This window comes from Tamandua tetradactyla, chromosome 6 (genome assembly GCF_023851605.1).
Source record: "Tamandua tetradactyla isolate mTamTet1 chromosome 6, mTamTet1.pri, whole genome shotgun sequence".
NCBI classification, from domain to species: Eukaryota; Metazoa; Chordata; class Mammalia; order Pilosa; family Myrmecophagidae; genus Tamandua; species Tamandua tetradactyla.
The window spans coordinates 45,331,949-45,349,848 of record NC_135332.1 but is presented as its reverse complement, the minus strand read 5'-3'; the positions used below and the strand labels follow the sequence as shown (position 1 = coordinate 45,349,848).

Sequence of the window (17,900 nt, the reverse complement as noted above, 5' to 3'; positions counted from 1 at the left end):
AGCTGCTTGCTGCATGACTCAGGTTGGGAGTTGGCTTAGCAGGCCTCATAGATTCCCAATCCCTATGTCTTGGAGAAAGAAAATAAAAGCTGGAGGGAGAAATGAAAGAAAACCAAATGGAAGGTCTGACGATAGAACTGACACTAAACCTAAACCAAAGAAACTAAATCAACATCCTAAATAAAAGGCAGTTGAGGGTGCTCCGGGAGTTCAGTGGTTAGAATGTCTGCCTTCCATGCGGGAGACCCAGGTTCAATTACAGGACCATGCACCCCACCCCAAAAAAGGCAGTTGAACTCCAGGCAAATTGTAATGTTCAGATATAAAAGGGGTTACCTGGTGGGTTTGGAATCTTGGCGATCAAACAGCACACATTAAAGGTTCTTTTTTCATGAGTGCCTCATCTGGCCACCTGGCTGATCCCTGGAGCACATAGCCCCAGAGAGAACCTTCTATATCTCAGTGGAACCTCCAAACTTTTGAAAGACAAATAGGAGTTGAGTTTTCAGGGACACCAAAGTTTTGCTGCAGCAAAGGAAGCCAGAAGAGAAGTAGTTTCAGGTTTCTCTGGGTGAGGACCATGATTTTTATAGACATAAAACAGATGTTAGCTGGACTCTTATTGATTGGGGGAGGATTAGCCTATCTTACAGAGGTGAATTTAAAGCAGGTTGGTTTTATTTTGTATTGGCACAAAGGCTGTGAACTAGGGGATTGTTTGGTTATTTGTGTCAGCCTTGGTGGAATTTCAAATTTCAAAAGATAAAGTTAAAACTTAACTTTAAGAGGGCCTGGGTTGTTTTTGGCTCAGAAGGGCTCCCAGCACTTTCCCTATACAATGTTATCAACGGAAAATGCTTATATCTCGCAGATGCCTTTTTTTTCTTCAAGATTCCTTCCCCTCAATTATCTCCATCTTGAAGATGAGATCATACTAGTAAGAGCATTCACTGAGATTTACTAGTAAGAAGGTTCATTGAGATTGCACATAATTGAGGGATTTTTAATGGAAATGTGCTATATAAAATGAAAAGTATTATTAATGTAGCAGTAGTCATTATAAAAACTAAATCATTTGCTGAGCTGAAGACCCAGCTCCTTACAAAGGGTTAATTCCTCTGCTATGATGCTGGAAGCTCAACTCACTAGCTTAAAATTCACACATATGACTGTGCAAAACTAACCAACCAAACACAGGTGTTCTGTGTCTCATAACTATTTGTATGTTGTTCTAAACCTTCACTCTAGCTGAGTATTGAGCTGGCACAGTAATCAAAATTGCAAGCTACTGTGGTACATTTGTCACAATTAATGAGCCAACACATTATTATTAGCTAAAGTTCTACCGTGTTATAAACAGCATTGGTCTTGTTTTCAACAACCTTGGGGTGGCCTTACTAAACAGCTAGATAAAAGCTACATGCTATTCCTCAACTGTCTTAAAACCAAGGTTACAATTTTTGATGGACACCCCCCAAGATTTAATTTGACCGAGCAATCAAAATCCCCTGTAGGAAGCAGCTTAGCTCAAAGCAGTTGCTCTTTGCTTAGGAAATCTGGATCATTAGTGCCACACGACATGAGTAGAATTCTGCTTCCTCAAAAGCCCATTTATCCGCACCCCAGAGAGGAGTGAAAATTGCTTCCTCAGACTGTGACCTATTAGACAGTAATATGTACAAGTTAAGCAGCACTGCCCTTGGAGTTGGATTCTTGTTCTGCCATTTAACCATTATTTGGAGTATGTTATGAAACCTCCCTGTGCCTTAGTTTACTCATCTGCAAAACAGTAATAATAATAATGCCTTTCTGTATTGGAAACTATGTGGGGTGCTTTCCTAACTGCAATGACCCCTTAAATAGTACCTGCACACAGGGACTTTAGCAGCTGTGGTTGTATCATCAGTCATGGGTAACCCTGACCCAAACTGCACGAACCAAATTCTCCTTTCTAGCATTCTGGATTTGGTACTAAGTAAATCCAGTACTTTCTGGACTAATCTGGAACTTAGGGGGCTATGAAGTAGCCACAATTTTCCCACCATGTGGTCTGAGAAATAGAGAGAGATGGTCAGCAGAGAGAGAAAGACGAAGTAGGTGTGAAAATGAAGTAGAGATACGTGCGAGAGCTACCCTTGCACCTTCATAAAAAATCCATGCTTTTGGTTTAAGCCATTCTCTGTCCCATTTAACCAGCGTTCTAACTGTCAGATTATCTCACAGCCTTGCTAGAAGGATTACATGTGAGAATGTCTCAAAGAGCTTAGCCTGGGATAAAGTGGTCAATAAATGGCATTCATGAATTTTTACTCCCTTAGCTCATGATGGAGTGGGCTTCTGTTCAGGCATGGGTCTTGTTGAGCATTCTTAGGTTTCACAAGAGAAAAATCAAGTTTCTTCAGGCCTATCAAACAACAAGACTTAAAAGTTTAACTGAAAGCATAAAATAGGTGTATTTCCAGTTAACTCCAGGGAGAACAAAAAAGAAGCAAGCTTAATTTCAACATACCTCTGAGTTTTGTGCAAGTCCAAAAAAAATTATATTTCAAAGTTCAGCATCAGGAACATCTCTGTATAATATTTTCAGTGTTTTAGGCCTCTGAATGTTTCCATCTGGCTTTGACTCTGTTAAAGAATTTTGACATGAGGCAGTCTCAGTTTTGGACCAGGAGAGATTAAGTTTATCCTGTCTTCAAAATTGCCATATGAACAACCTATAACTGTACCCTTTAAACCACCCAGGGATAATTAGCGGTTCATGAGGCTGGTGGCATTTCAGGAACTGTGACAAAAGAAGCACACCAGGATGTTGAAAGAGACTTTTCCTGTAGCCCCAGAACTAGGAACCTGAGCCCCTGGTGAAATACAAGAACTCTATTCTCCTAAGAGAACTCAACCATCTCCCCAAGGGCTACTAAGAGGCAGCAAACCAGTCCTTCCAACCCAACCAGTACAGTTATCCTCCCTACCTCACATTAAGTACGATAACTTATGGGAAGACAGTCAAGTGAATACAGCATTCATGGCCAAATGTTACATAATCACCCCAAAAAGTCAAAGTTCAGATGTGCGTTCCAGATAATCACTTGCCTAAATTAAGACTGCTTATGCAGAAGCAAGGATTGAGCTCTGCCTCTGGCTGTTTGGTTACTACCGCCCACTACACACACACACACACACACACACACACACACACCAAGTACTGGAAGTTTGATGTGTAAATCAGGAGTTATGGTTCTCAGAAATAAGTTGGAAAAAGTGAAGTGGAATCTACCCCAAGAAAATTATAGATGTCATATAGGCCAAGCCATCTGCCCAGGCACCGAGCAACAGAAAGGACCAGACCAAGGCAAAGGGAGCAGCCCTGCCTGCTCTCCTACTGCCTTTCCCTGCCCTCGATACCAGAGGCCCTAACGACAGAGGAAGGAAGGAAAGACCCTTCTCCCATTCCAGTCTCCAACCACAAGCCTGGCCAGGGCTGCAGGAAAGGAAAGCTAGAGTTTTCAACTAGCCTGGACTAGACTTTTAATAAGTTGCCATTAAGGACAAGAAAGAAGGATTCGACAGAAGAGGCATAAAGGAGTAAATGGAAAACAATAAGGCAAGCATCTTATTTATCTTCAACTGAACTGAGACTTTCAATAAATGGGTACAGAAAAATTCCAGAAAGATTATAAATTTCTCAAAGTGGAGAGAAAGGGCTTCTCAAAATAGATTGCTAGGTCCTGGCTTTTATATTTTGATCCAGATGAGGAGAAACATGTCAGAAGAGTCTTATAATCGTGGTTTTGAGGAAAGAGCACAGGCTTGGAGTTAGGAAAAAAGGATTCAAATTCCATACATGCCACTCAATACCTGTAGCTGTGTGAACTTGGGGACATTCATAAACCAATCTGAACATTAATTTGCTCAAATGTAAGATGAAGGTGATGATGGTGGTGATGGTGATGGCAATGGCAGCCATGAGGATGGGCCTCGTAGACCTCCATCTACAGGGAGGAGGGTTGACCAAGGGCCCTAGTTGCTGTGCCAAAAATCCACCACAGAGGTTGTTCTGAAACTTCTTTTTCCACAGACTGTGCCCAGGCAGGGACTAAGCACTGCAGGGATAGTAAGGCAAAGGATTCCTCTAACATCCGCCTTGGCTCCAGAACTCCCCGATAGTCTTGCCAAACTTCTCTACCCTGCAGGGCAGTGCAGGACACTCCCACCCAATGTCCCTCACACTCTCCTTCTCTTGCATCAGATTGCAGCCTTTCTCAGCCACTCTTCCCCTTTTCTCTCACACAGGACTTTGCCTTAATAAAATCCTTGTACACTTAATTCTTTCTTGGAATCTGCTTTTTGGAGGACTCAGACTAACACAATGATGATGATAACTACCTCAAAGTGCTGTTATGAAGTAAGGTGTCAAACTAAAAATGCCTAAGTCCCCAAGTAATTGATACAGCCTTTGCTAAAGTTAGAATTGAAGTCAGAAGCCACATGGTTTAATTAGCAACTTAATGAAGAATAGTGAAAGAACAGGAGGAAGAAGAAAGCGGGAGGGGAGGAGGGAGAGGGAGAAATTGTTGGCACTGGGCTTTAGAAATAAAAATCTGAGGCAGCCATATCATTTTGTTACAAAGATAAGGAGTTAACCTGGAAAATATTTCCAAGATCTTTGCATTGAAAACTAATAACAGAAGGTAGGATGAAAATCTTTTTGCATCATAATTATATCTATTCTCCATCTTGTCATCACCATATTGAATAATGAGTTTTTCTATGAAATTCTTCTTTAACTATAATAGATTTATTGTTATCTTTAACATTCACCTTCACCTAAGATCATTACTAGTCTGTTGTACTAAATTCCATTTGCTCACTATACATTTCTCATAGAAAATTGAATTTGAATTTGCCCATAAACCTTGTAATGTTTAGCCCATGGACTATTAAGTTCATTGATATTTTTATCATTAATTTAACCATTAGACAGACTGTTCATATCCTCTTAGTAGGAGGAACTATTTTTCTCTTTTATGAAATATGGTCCAAATAAAAATAAATTTTGCCCAGAGCAGTCACTCAACGCTTGTGTGGAAAATAAATGAGTGAATGAAAGCACATCCTAAAAGTCAGTGCCATCTCCCCACCCATTCTCGGTCACTTAAAGCTTTCCTGGTTTAGGTAATTATTGGCAAATCAGAGGAGGCTGTTCCCTTGGCTCTAAGCCTGGCTTAGGTAACATCCTTGATGAAGTTTCACAATGTTTCAGTTCCCCAGAAATGCCAGTTTCTGGGCAGAGCTTAGGTCCCAGTCCCTAGCCCCGCCCCTGGCCTTGCATTCCAGCTCAGTGGACAGAGAATATAATTGTGAGGGGCTCTCAGCCCTGCTGCTCTTACACCAAAGACTTCCAACAGCAACATGAGGTTGGGAGGCTTCCTGCTCCTCGTGGCCCTCGTCACCCTCAGCCTAGCAGTGCAGGAGCTCCCGGGTGGCTCAGAAAAACTGCCCATCTTTGGTGAGTGTACTCTACAGACAGCCTCAGTCTTCTTTGAATGAAGGAGTCAAAAATCAGGGCCAGTCGTGCAGGGGGGAGAGGGGAAGAAGAAAAGATTCTCTAGTTAAGGAGCCATTGCAGGGACACATGTTGACTGCTGCCACCTGGTTCCCAGCCCAAGGTCTCTCTACTGCTGTGTCCCCTCTCTCCCCCTCCTTTCCCCTGGCCACCCCTGCAGCTGGAATCCTCCTCCTTCCCCTCTGCTACTCTGTTCCATCAGCTACCCTCCACCTCTCAGCATCCCGCTCTCACCAGCTTCCTCCCCTACTGCTACAAATAGATGGACTCACCTACAGAAAACATTATCCTACTCATGTTAAGCACTATTTGAATCTCTTTCCTTCCACCACCAACATTCTCAAAGGATAGTCTCTATTCCCTGCCCTCATTTCCCACCACTCATTCCTTAAACCACTGAAGATGGACAGTAGCCTCCATCCTGCCCCATCTCTCTCCTGAAACTTCTTTCCCATATCCTGCTGATGAATATCTTGACTCTCCTCAGTTACCAGAGTCTTTAACCTCTGCAGTATTGTTTAACCCTCAAACTTTCTTCTCTCCTGGATTATTTTCACTGTATCTTTTTCATCTCCTAAAATATGATTGGTTCTGATTCAACTCTCTTTCTTTTTTGTTCCTTTCCCCACATTAAGCTGGTTGCCACATATAGCTGATTCTCCCTTGAAACTACCTCTTGCACATGTTCCTTCCTTCTAACCTCCACTACCCCCTGTGTTTCCACCTCAATTACTCAATGCCTAGACCACTGTGATAGCTTCTTAATGACTCTTCCTGCCACTATCCCTTCTGAATTCTGCTTCATTCTGTGTTCTCAAACAAGAATAATTTCCCAAGGAAACAGCAGTAACATCCCTCTCTTGACATCCAATCCAAACTCCTTCAGGCTTCAAGATCTGCCCTCTGCAACTGTACACACACCCACACCCACTAGCCAACACACACTTTTCCTGCTTAACTTCTGATTGTTCCCTTACCCTGACCTCCAGCTAAAAAGCACCATTTACCATTCCTCCTGTGTACCTTGTATTTCAGGGCTGGGACTCGGGTGAGATGAGTGAGACACCTAAGGCACAAAATTCCAGGTTTGTGCAAGTGCATCTTAGATTTTGCACCGTTGGTGTCCCACCAGCCTCCATCTAGTCTCAGCTCTTTTGCATTTTTCACCTCATGTGCTTTGACTGGTAATTCTTTTCTCTTCCTACAACACTCCATCACCACTCTCAATGCCTCCTGGAAAAATTTCTTGCACACAAGACTCACTTTTCTGATTAGTCTAACTGAAAGGAATGCCTTGTTTGTTTTACGCCCCTTAAGTCCTTTGGATATACCTCTCTCAGGACACACCACACACAGCCCTGTTTTTAGGACTTTGAACCTAAGTCTTATCTGCTTTACTAGACTGTAAGCTACTTGAAGGCAATGAGCCTGTCTTACATCTTTGTAGCTCCTGAATAGCTTATCTCTATGCTTTATACACAATAAGAACACAGTAGATATAGACTTAATGACCAAACCGCTGTGAGTAGGGATAGGGGTCTTCAACCTTCTCATCATAAATGGATAACACTAATAAGAGCAAGGAAGGATCATATTGATTTTTTCTAAGGTCTTCAAGTACACTGTCATCATCCCACCAGGTCTTCTTCCTACACCCCAGATATTCTGGTCAACCACAGCACTTCTTCTCTATAAGCCTGGACAAGTTCTATCAAGCATTCTCAACATTGTATTCACATAGCTACCTTCCCTGATTAGAATTGACACTGGAGAATGAAACCCATTTCTCCTGGTAGATCCAAGGTCCCCATTTTACAGATGAGGCAACAAAGGCCCAGAGAGGTACAGAGACAAAATCAGATAGAGAAACTCCTATTAACAACTGAATATCCAATTGACACACAACACACATTCACCCAGAATTCTGCATACATTTTGCTAGAAGTCCCTGTGGAGTTCAACCAACTTCTTGGACACACTTCATTGGTCCTCAAGGACCAGTTTTGAAGCTCTGGGATCTTGGAGAGCCTCCACTTAGGTCAGGTGTGACTCCTTAGAATTTGGTGATGCATTCTTCATGTCAGGATCAATTTTACTATGTGGCACAGCAAAAGGAACCTGGCCCTAAGAGCCAGGCAGGTCTGGACTGAATTCCACTTCTCTACATACTAGTGGACAAGTAACCTCTATGAGCCCAGCTTCATGGGCTGTAAAATGGGGCTAGGAAGACCCACTTCACAGGGTGGCCATAAAGCCCCCCAATGGCACTCAGTTGATGTGTCTCCCCTTCACTCCTTTCCCTGCACAGTGGGGAGTGAGCACATTTCAGTCATCCCAGTCTTACCTTCTTTGGGGTTCCCCACCACAAACCCAATTATCCCACATCTCTAAAGCAGATCTTATTTGAGATCAAGTGAGATTATTTATGTAAATGCATTGTTTTAGCTGAAATATTTAAGATGTAAATAACTATTATTATACCAGTAATCATCTCTAAATTCTATTATATATTGGGAAAAAAAAACAAAACAGTGGGACTGTCCTTCCCCAGCACCAGTGCCTAACGGTTTGCAACTGTTTTGGTCTAAAGCAGGCATCTGTGTAGAGGCCTGTAGTAGTAACGAGGACTGTGATCCAGGAGAACGGTGTGTCAGCAATGGGTGTGGCCACGTATGTGCTGCGGGGTAAGAACAGGTAAGAACAGCCCCTTAACTGCTTCCCCAAACTTGTGCAGCACAAGTAGGTTATACACTTGGCTCCAGTGGAACTTCCCAGAGATGTGTGAAAAGAAGCCACCTGTCACCCTGTGGCCTCTCCCTCTATACTTGCTCCTCCTAAGAGAAAAATTTATCTATCACAGGGACATAGTTCCAAACCTGAAAAATAATTTTCATTACCCAGGAATCCTGAGGAAAAATCAGATTATTTAGCTCAACAAAAAAATAAAATCATCCATGTTCCCCCACTTCAAGGTGATACCTTTTAAATACTTTGTTGCATATTTTAAGCACAAACACATTTATAGTATTTATATAAAAATGAGTTCATATATATAAAAATATAATTTCCTGGTTATTTTTCTTAAATATAGCTTAAATACATTTTCTTAAATATAACTTTCTATGCACATAACTCCTTTTTCTCAGCAAATCTCCATTAGTACACATTTAAGATATTTCCAATTTTTATATTATTAGTAAGGTATGCTTACCCTTATTTCTTTTCTTGGTATAATTTCAAGAAATATAATTGCCAATCAAAGAGGTGCTCATTTTAACACCTTTGGTGTACATAGCCATATGTAAAAATGATCAGGAGCCTTACATGGCAGTTTGTTTACTTTCAAGTAGTCATTACTTAAAAAAAAAAAAAGCATAAAAGAGTTACCAGATTCAATTTTGTTTCAAATTAATTTGTATCAAACACAGCAGATTCAGCATATATTTAAAAAATAATCCTTTGTGTTCAGAACACATTATTTGTCCAATCCATCCACAATCCCTGGGGTGCTGGTGGCCCTGCCAGCTCCCTGTATGTGTTTACTGAGTCCCAGAAGTGGGAACCTTTGTCTCTTACTGTTTTCTGGGGTCCAGGTCCCAGAAGCAGCAAGTCTCATACATAGTTTCTCTGTCTCTTTCTCAGATGAAGACAGTCATAAGGAGCATCATCCTTTCCCAGAGTTCCTACCTTCGAAGATGTGACTGATTGGAGTTCCTTGACCAGGGAGACAGATGGGAATGGGGGTGGGTGGATGGTGGATATGGAGGGAAGAATTGTGTCTTTTAATAAATCATCATCACTAAAAGCACCCAGACTACTTGAGTCACTCGGTCAGGGGTGAGGATGAGGAGAAAGGAGACGCCCTCTGGCGAGTACCTGCTATGCAATAAGGACCATATTCAGTTCTCCACAAGCATCATCTACTTTATCCTTACCTCAATCCATTTTACAGATAGGGACACTGATATTTGAGGAAAGTAAGTAATTGCCCAAGGTCTTATATCAGTTAAGTGTCAGGACTCAAATTTTCACCCCAGGTCAGAGTCCAAGGTCTAGGCATTGTAGCCTAGTGGTTAGGAGTCAAGTTTCTGAATACAAATCCCCAGGGTTTTAAATCTGGTCCCATGTCATAGCTGTGTGGCCTTCAGGGTGTGTCCTAACCTTAACTAACGCTTCTCAGAAAATCCCCAGAAGGGTGCATTCTGTCACCCTCTGCAATGACTAACTCAACAGTGCATATTTGTATTGATCTTCCTTCCTTCCTTGGTCATTCCTGAACAAATCACTTACAAATCAACCTCATCTCTGGCTCTGCCTTCAGGGAACCCAGGTTAAGGCACCCAGTGACTGGATCTCAGTTCCTGATCTTCTGATCAGTTCCTGATTCAGGCAGATGCCTGAATATCACAAATACACACATACATAAATGCACACATACATAAATCCACCTATATACCCACTCCCAAGAATAAGCAATAATATGCAAGCATAGAACCTAAAGCCAAACAAAAATAAACCTTTTTCCTGAAAGGAGCCCAAAGTCGTCAGAGAACTACCTCGGCTAACGTTTATCAATTTCCATTGCTCAACCCAAGTATCTTATTCTCAGGATAAAATACATACATTCAGGGTACTTCAAGGTTTTACCTAAGAGTCAAGAGTGAGGATTTGCCTTGAATTTGCGTAACTCAAAGGTCCTCGAAAAGGTTTTCCAGTCTATAGCCTTCACCTCTTGAGTGTCTGAAAACTGTTCATAGCTTTTTAAATAATTATTTTATTTTCCAGCCTCTTGTCTTTAGGATTTCAGAGAATCTCGGGGTGTCTAATCTCAACCAGGTCGCCTTTAGACAGGTTACACTTTACTTGGTTCAGTTTTTACTCCCCAGTTAGTTTTCCTGAGGAACAAGGTTCCTCTGTATCCACACTGGAAAGAGAGAAAAGGAACAAAGAAAGCAGCCAGCTGTCACCTAATTGGAAAGCGGCTGCCCTGTATTCCACGGGCTGGATCTTAACAACAAGGACCAGCCAGCTGCAAAGTACTGGGAAATTAGCCTTTTCGTCAGCTCGGCCTTGGACAAGGGTAAAAATCAGGGTCTCTAATACAATCTGAGAAGGGGAGAAGGATATCGTAAAACTAGCAGTTTCTACCACTGCCATCCGCAGCAGCCTCTCCTCCATCCCTAGCTCGAATTTGAAAAATCAGTACTTGACAAAGTAACGTCAGTCTAGCCCAGGAACAACCTTGAGGCAGGGCTCAAGAAGAATGGGCCTCGAAAAAACTTCCCCAATTTCTGTAAAGCATTTGCAGGTAACCAGTCCGAGGCGTCTCATAGTCAAAGACACCGATCAAATCAAGTACTTCCATAACCTGCGAGGACGTGCAGCACAGAGTGGCTGTGAGGGCGTGGCCTCTGTGTCCCGGAAGTACTTCCCTGCCGTCCGACGAAGACAAGATGGCGGCGGTGCAAGTTGCCGATTCTCTGCAGGGCGGCCCCGCGCGGGAAGCGCCGCGGGAACCGCCCCCAGAGCAGAAAACTGGGTTCCGCCGCCTCTCGGCCAGACTCTGTGCCCTGCGCGCGGACGGTAGCAACTCCACGCGTACGGAGATCCACCTGCTGTTCGACCAGCTCATCTCGGAGAACTACAGCGAACACAGCTGCGTGGCCCCCGAGGTAGGTGGTTCGCCTGTTGGAGCTCCTAGCTGGTTGCTCTCGCCTACCCCTCTGGGCTATTCCGGTCTCCGCCCTGGTTTAATTAGTTCCAGGCTTAGTTGCATCTTCCGACCCGGCAGTCTCTGCCCTCCTCCACGAGGAAGGTCTTGCTGTGCTTGGCAAACTTGCATCTTTCAAAACCCAGCTTTATGGCATCTGCTCTGATTACGCCTCAGGTGTCAACCCTCCCCAGCTTCTTCTCTATGCATCCGAAACCCTTTGTATATAAATTCATTATTTCCATTTATTAAGTCCATGATACACTGTCCACGTACTGTACTAGGAGTTTCACCATCCACGGTTCCAGGAATCTTACAATAGGGGTATTAGATCTACTAATACCTATTAGTAGATCTCTTTTACGGTGGAAAATACTGAAGCGCAAAAACATCCATTATCATATTGCTGGCAAATGGCAGAGCTGGAGTTGGGAAGTCTTTTGCAAAGTCCCTGCGTTTTCTGTACCTCCATGCCACCTCCTCCCTCTCTGTCATTTCTTTAGAAGCTCTTTTTACCCTCTCTGAGAAATCTTATGCACATACATCAGGTCTTGGATATCACTTGTAATGTGGTGATTGCTGAAATCCCTGAATACTTGACCTGGTCATATTGCCTTCTGGTGCTTACAGGCACTTCACCTTGACAGTTCCTAAAACAAAATCATTGTCCCATCCCCCCCACCCCACCCCCACACCCATCCCCAACCCATCCCATCTACCAGCTTGTACAGACATGCATACAGTCCACCAGATCACTCAAGGAACGAACACTGGAGTTATGCCTGGTTCTTCCCTGTATCTCAGTCCCATCCTATTCATCACTGAATTATTTAGAATCTGCCTCATAAATATTTCTCAGTCCATCCCCTCCTCTTCCCATTGCTAGTGCCTTAGGGCCTCAAGCAAGGTGCTCTTGCTTGTACTATTTCATCAGTCTTCCTAACTGATCTCTTGCCTCCAGTTCAGTCCTTCTCCTAACCACTCTTTGTTTTGCTACCAGAATGATCATTTCTTTAGGGGGGGAAATCTCATTATAAAAGTAAACATCTTATCTGGGAATATCTTCAAAATGTACCAATAAATGGTCAAAGTTGCAAAAAAAGATTCATAGATCATGAGACCAATTAAGGAAGGGGGGGCAAGGAAGCTTTAAAGTATGCATTTGTATATGCAATGAAAAAATCTGGAAGAATTCACAACAAAACAATAGGATATATGTTTGTACATCACCAGGAAGCAGAAAGGGGTTGAAGGGATAGTGAAGAGGGACTTTTCCTTTATTTGGATAATCTGGTATTTTTGCCACAAAAATATGTACCTTTCCAGTCGACTCTCCTGCTGTCCCTCCTTTCGTGCCATGTGTACCATCATTTAAAATTTGCTGTTTTTCAGTAACCTAATGTTGTTTCATATCTCCATGTCTTTGCACACTTCATTCTCTTTGCTTGCAGTACCCTTTGATGCCTTGTGTGACAAATTTCTACTTATCCTTTAAATCATTCCAGATTCTGCCTAACTCCCTTCCACAAGGCCTTCCTAATTACCATTTCCCCTCCTCCAGCCTCCAGTTTGTACTGTATTAAGTTAAAGTTAATTTTTTCAGCATCTAATTCCATTTGTTTTCTTTATTTGTAGGTATTTCTGTCTTCCTCACTAAATTGTGAACTCTTTGAAATTCAGGAACATGTTCTGTTTCTTGTTTTTTCCACTTTTGGAACCTAAGAACCTAACACAGTACCTGGCACTTAGTAGGTACTCAAAGCCTCTTTATTTGGTAAACATCAGTGATGAATGAGTAGTGTGATTTGCAGATCAGTTCCTCTTCTTATAGAATTCCCTAGTTTTTATAAAATCCATACATGTGTCATTTCTGATTTTCCCAGTGATATTAAAAGTCTGCTTGCTTTTGCTTACTTTTACATCAGTGCATGCTTTTATATTCTGGAAGTCTTACCTTGGTTAATTGTATTAACGCTACATCTGTAGAGATTTTGAACTGTTTAGCCTGCAAAAAAAAAAATATTGATTCTTTTATTCCTTCTTTTGTACTACTATCATTTCACTATTGTCCTACTTTCTGCCTCAAACTTCCTCTTTCCCCATTCTTGAGTGTGAATACACACTCTTATTTTCCAATTTGGCTGTTGTTACAAAATCTCTGCTTGGTAGATAGAAATGTGTTTTTGCTTTTTGGTTTTTTGTTTTTATGTTTTTTTTTTTTTGGTAGGATGTCAGTGCTCTTCTTGTCCAGGCTTGCCGACTGGTGCATCTTAACCAGAATCATCTTGTCAGCAAAGTGTCTCAAGTTATTCACCATTTACTTAACAGATTACAGGTAATCATGTATGTTATTTTAGAATTCAGATCGTGAATTTTGAAAATAAGTAAATACCTTTTGAAATACTGCATCTGTGGTAGGAATGATAAGCCAGTCTTTTGAGAAGCTGTAGGAAAAAACACATGCCTTAATAAAAATTAAAACAAATATAACTGTACAAAAGACAAAAAATGTTCTGTACAATTATAGAAGTTTGTCCATTAAAGCTATTTCTTTCTATTTGATTAAACTGATGTCATCTAGGTCCTCCCAATTTTAGACTTTTTCATGGAAGATCTGTTTGACCAAGATACATCTAAGAATCAAGTGAAATGATTCCCCCCCCCCGCACCTAAAGGTTCTCCAACCTTTTCACCAATATGTGTTCCCTTTTCCTGCACCTACTATTTTTATGGTCTACTTTTGATCTTCATAAAATGTAAGGAGTAGCTTAGGGAAGAAGGAGCTCTAGGATAAAAAGATCCCAGTTATTTATATCAAGGTCTGACTCCATCTCTCACTTTCTTCAGAACCTTTTACAAACTGCCAAGTAAATTAAATATCTTTTTAAAACAGTTGAGAAATTAAGACTGTTACCGCAAGAGATAATGTACATGAATGTAATTAAAAGCACAAAACATGTATCGATTAGCATTATATCATTTAGGATGCTTTTGGCTACGAGAAACAGAAATCCAATCCAGAATAGCTTAAAAATTAGAAAATAAAATTATCTCATGTCACAGGTCCCAAGAGAGGCAGCTCTAAGGACAGTCAGTAATAAGAGGCTCACTAGCATCTTTCCACTCTGCCATCCTCAGTGTGGAGGTTATCCATGGCTAGCATCTGTCACAGTCATAAGATGGTAGTCTCAAGTCCAGGCATGATATGTAAAAAAATTGACATCTAGCGGAAGCAAAGTCATTGTTTCTTTTTCACTCTTTTTTTTAAGAGTGAAGAAACATTTTCAGTAAATTCTCCAGCAGCCCTTCCCATATCTCACTGGGGAGACCAGGATCACACGAGCACTCCTCTAAACCATTCTCTTGGGGGAATGACATTATTGTGATTGCCTTAAACCAGTGGTTTCAACCTTGGCTGCCTGTTAGAATCACCTGGGGCTTATGCCCAATTACGATGTCCAGCCAAAATCTGCTTATATCAGGGTTTCTCATCCTCCTCACTGTTGACATTTCAACCAGGTGATTCTTTGTTGTGGGCAGCTGTCCTGTATATTATAGGCTGTGTAGCAGCCTCCTTGGCCTCGACCTACTAGATGCCAGTAGCATCCCTCCTATTAAAAACCAAAATGTCTCCAGATATTGCCATATGTGCCCAGGGAGAAAGCACCCCCAGTTGAGAACCAGTGTCTCAAACTAATTAGGATTTACCTGTGGGCTCATGTGGAAAAGGTCAGAATCTAAGTAAAACTCTGCCAGTAGAGAAAGAGGAGATGAATGCTGGGTAGATAACCAATAGTTTCTGCTACATGTGACTTCCTAGATGAAATTGGGCTGTTTTCAAATTGAGAATTTTCAAACTAGTAGCCCTATAAACTGGAGCATGGGTGGCTTCTGAATGTTTACTCTCGAATCATCTTTGGAACACTGGCAACTAGAAAGGTCACTGATCACCTGTGGCACCTACAGCCCTTAACCAACTTTCCAGCACTTGATGACATTTTGTCTCAATTGTCCATGCACTGGTTCTTTGATTAGTGTAGCCTGCCCCAACAAGATTATAAACTCTTGAGGGTGGGAATATGCTATCTCTTCTTATTGTATTCTCCACAATATACCAGAGACATAGTAGCTATTTAGCACATATATTTACTCACCATGTATCTAATGAGTATGTATTATGTATTTACACCTGCCAGTGTCTAGTTAGTTCAAGGGAAAGTTACAAGGACTTGGCCAGGTTCTAGTTTGAGTAGAGAGACTAAAGGGGAAGAAATGAACAAATCTCTGGGTCAGGGCAAAAGCCTCTGTCTTGATCAAACCTTCAAGGCCTGTAGAGCTGATCCTATTGACAGAAAAAAGATGGGGACACACTCTGTCTCTTACACAGCTTGATTCAGGTGAGCATATGTGTGTGTAAAAGGCTAAGAATATTTTTTAGAACTTATGTCATCTGTATTTTTCTCTGTTGGTAGGTGATTGTTGATGAACAGAACCTGGACTTCCTGTTGGCATATACTATCTCTGCTATACAGCATTGTAGTTCCTGGACACATGTGCAGATTCTCCAAGCTTTGGCAGCTCTGGTTTACTGCAATGGCTCAAAATGTCAAAAGGTAGTTTAAATGGATGGCTTTTTATTTATTTTTGCATGTCAATCTGAAAGATTTACATAGCAGCTAGTCTTTTGGTGCTTACCTTCCCTTTAGATGAAAAATAAGATCTGTCTAAAAAGTAATGTTTTCCTAGAAGGTTTCCTTTAACCAACATTGATTGTTATCTTGTTTTAGTACCTCCCGGACTTGCTAGGCAAAACTGGACTCTTGATGAAATTGAGTGAACCAGCTCAGTCTGACCTTGAAATCAGGAGAGCTGCAGTACATTGTATGGCAAACTTATGTCTCAGGTATGTGGATCCAGTCGAGTTGTCTAGTAATATCAAGATAGGGCCTCTTTTGGCTCTTTATAGGTAGTTCAATCATCTAAAGCCAGAGCCAACTTAAGAAAAATAACCCACTTTGCATTTCCTATTTCTTTTACTAATAAGATCATCTTATATTATTTGCTTTTAATTTCAATATTCTTCTTAAAGAAAGCTTGTAAAGAACTGAGAGAAAAAATAGACCAGGAACTGGTCCCTAAAATGTGGCAAAAGTGATATATAATTGCAACATGTCAAGATTTTATTTTCTATTTGTATAAATTCTAACCATATTAAGTCATTTAGAGGGATATACTTGTATGAATTTAAGTTCTGGTGCAATTTACTTGTCAAGGCCAGCTCCTCTCTTCTAAGAAAATAGAATCAAACCTAGGTGCTCAGTTTTAGATTCATGCAATAGAAAATGAACAGCACAGACTTGAACTGACTTGTCTCTGCAGAGCCCATTGTTGTCCGATGGTTAGGAAGACAGATGCGTCTGTTCGATTCTAGCTTGATAGAACCTGTCTGCATTATTTCCTTATTAGAACTGACAAGCAGAACTGAAAATTTCTGTACAGAACTGAAAAATTCTGTTACCTTTCCCTATATAAAAACCCTGTTTGTTCTTGCACATGCGTTTCAGCCTTGTGCCTGTCCATAGCAATAATGTATAAATAAAGTTCACAATTTCCTATAATACAGGTGTATCCGGAGATATATTCCTCCTCAATCTGCATTACTATTTTTAATTCTTATTATTTTGCATGTCAATTTCAGAGGAGACTGAATTTAACTTGTTTATTCTGTATGTATTTTAGTGTGCCAGGACAACCGTTCTTGGATGAGCCCTACCAAAATTTCTGCTTTCAAGCTTTCTTGACGACTTTACAGTCTCCAAAGTCATCTGATATGGATGATATCACATTTTGCATGGTAGGTGGGAATATCACTGTGAATGTTACAAATGTGTCTGGAAACAGCAGTAGAACAGAGGCTGTTACTAAAGAGTTGAATTTTGTTGTTTTATTAGCTTTGTCTAGAGATGTAGGCATAAGTGGAATATTTATACTCCAAAAGACTGAAATAATGCATTTTGGGTTTAAATCACAACAAACTGTTTTTGTTTATTTGTCTTTCTGGGCTTTGCTTGTTTTTGTTTGTTTTTTCAATTTCAAGTTTAAAAAAAAAAGTGTCTTTACTTTTTTCCCCTCCTGACTTGAAAAGCAATACAATTTCAGACTAGCAACTGGCTGTAAGAGTGAAGGGAAGGGAGTGGATTTCAACAATATTTGCAATATTTTATTTCTTTAAAATTTTTTTGATGCATATATAGTAATTTATTGGCATTTATTAAATCCAAAGTGACAAATTTCAAACATTACAGTCTAACATAGTGAAACTTTCTTATGGTCCCATGCCTCTGTTTCCATAATCTCTGGGAATAATTTGTTCTATATGCCCCAGATTTTTTCTCTATTTAAATGAGCATATTTATATATACATTTTTAACGGAATTATATTGTTTATGCTGTTTTTCAACTTGCCCCCCCCTTATTAAACTTTTTTTAATTGTGTAATATAACATACATACAAAGCAAAGAAAGAAAAAGGAGTAGTTTTCCAAGCACTCTTCAACAAATAGGTACAGGACAGATCCCAAAGTTTGTCATGCGCTACCATACCATCTCAGATTTTTCCTTCTAGCT

The 17,900-nt window shown here is 40.9% G+C and overlaps 1 protein-coding gene and 1 long non-coding RNA gene across 3 annotated transcripts in view; both read left to right on the top strand.

The window, feature by feature from the left end:
- The first annotated feature begins 5,287 nt into the window (after positions 1–5,287).
- On the top strand, positions 5,288–9,371 carry LOC143687792 (uncharacterized). 2 transcript variants are annotated; one of them, XR_013177687.1, is made up of 3 exons: positions 5,288–5,506; positions 8,154–8,257; positions 9,206–9,371. It is a non-coding gene; the product is annotated as an uncharacterized LOC143687792 (long non-coding RNA). The 2 variants fall into 2 exon arrangements; XR_013177685.1 differs by having other exon boundaries at positions 5,302–5,506; positions 8,157–8,257.
- Positions 9,372–10,997: 1,626 nt separating this feature from the next.
- Positions 10,998–17,900, top strand: part of HEATR6 (HEAT repeat containing 6) — a 43,076-nt gene continuing 36,173 nt past the window's right edge. The window contains exons 1-5 of the mRNA XM_077165115.1: positions 10,998–11,235; positions 13,501–13,608; positions 15,746–15,886; positions 16,061–16,176; positions 17,013–17,127. Of these exons, the coding sequence (XP_077021230.1) occupies positions 11,017–11,235; positions 13,501–13,608; positions 15,746–15,886; positions 16,061–16,176; positions 17,013–17,127 (699 nt within the window). The 5' untranslated portion in view covers positions 10,998–11,016. The remainder of the gene's footprint in view (positions 11,236–13,500; positions 13,609–15,745; positions 15,887–16,060; positions 16,177–17,012; positions 17,128–17,900) is intronic.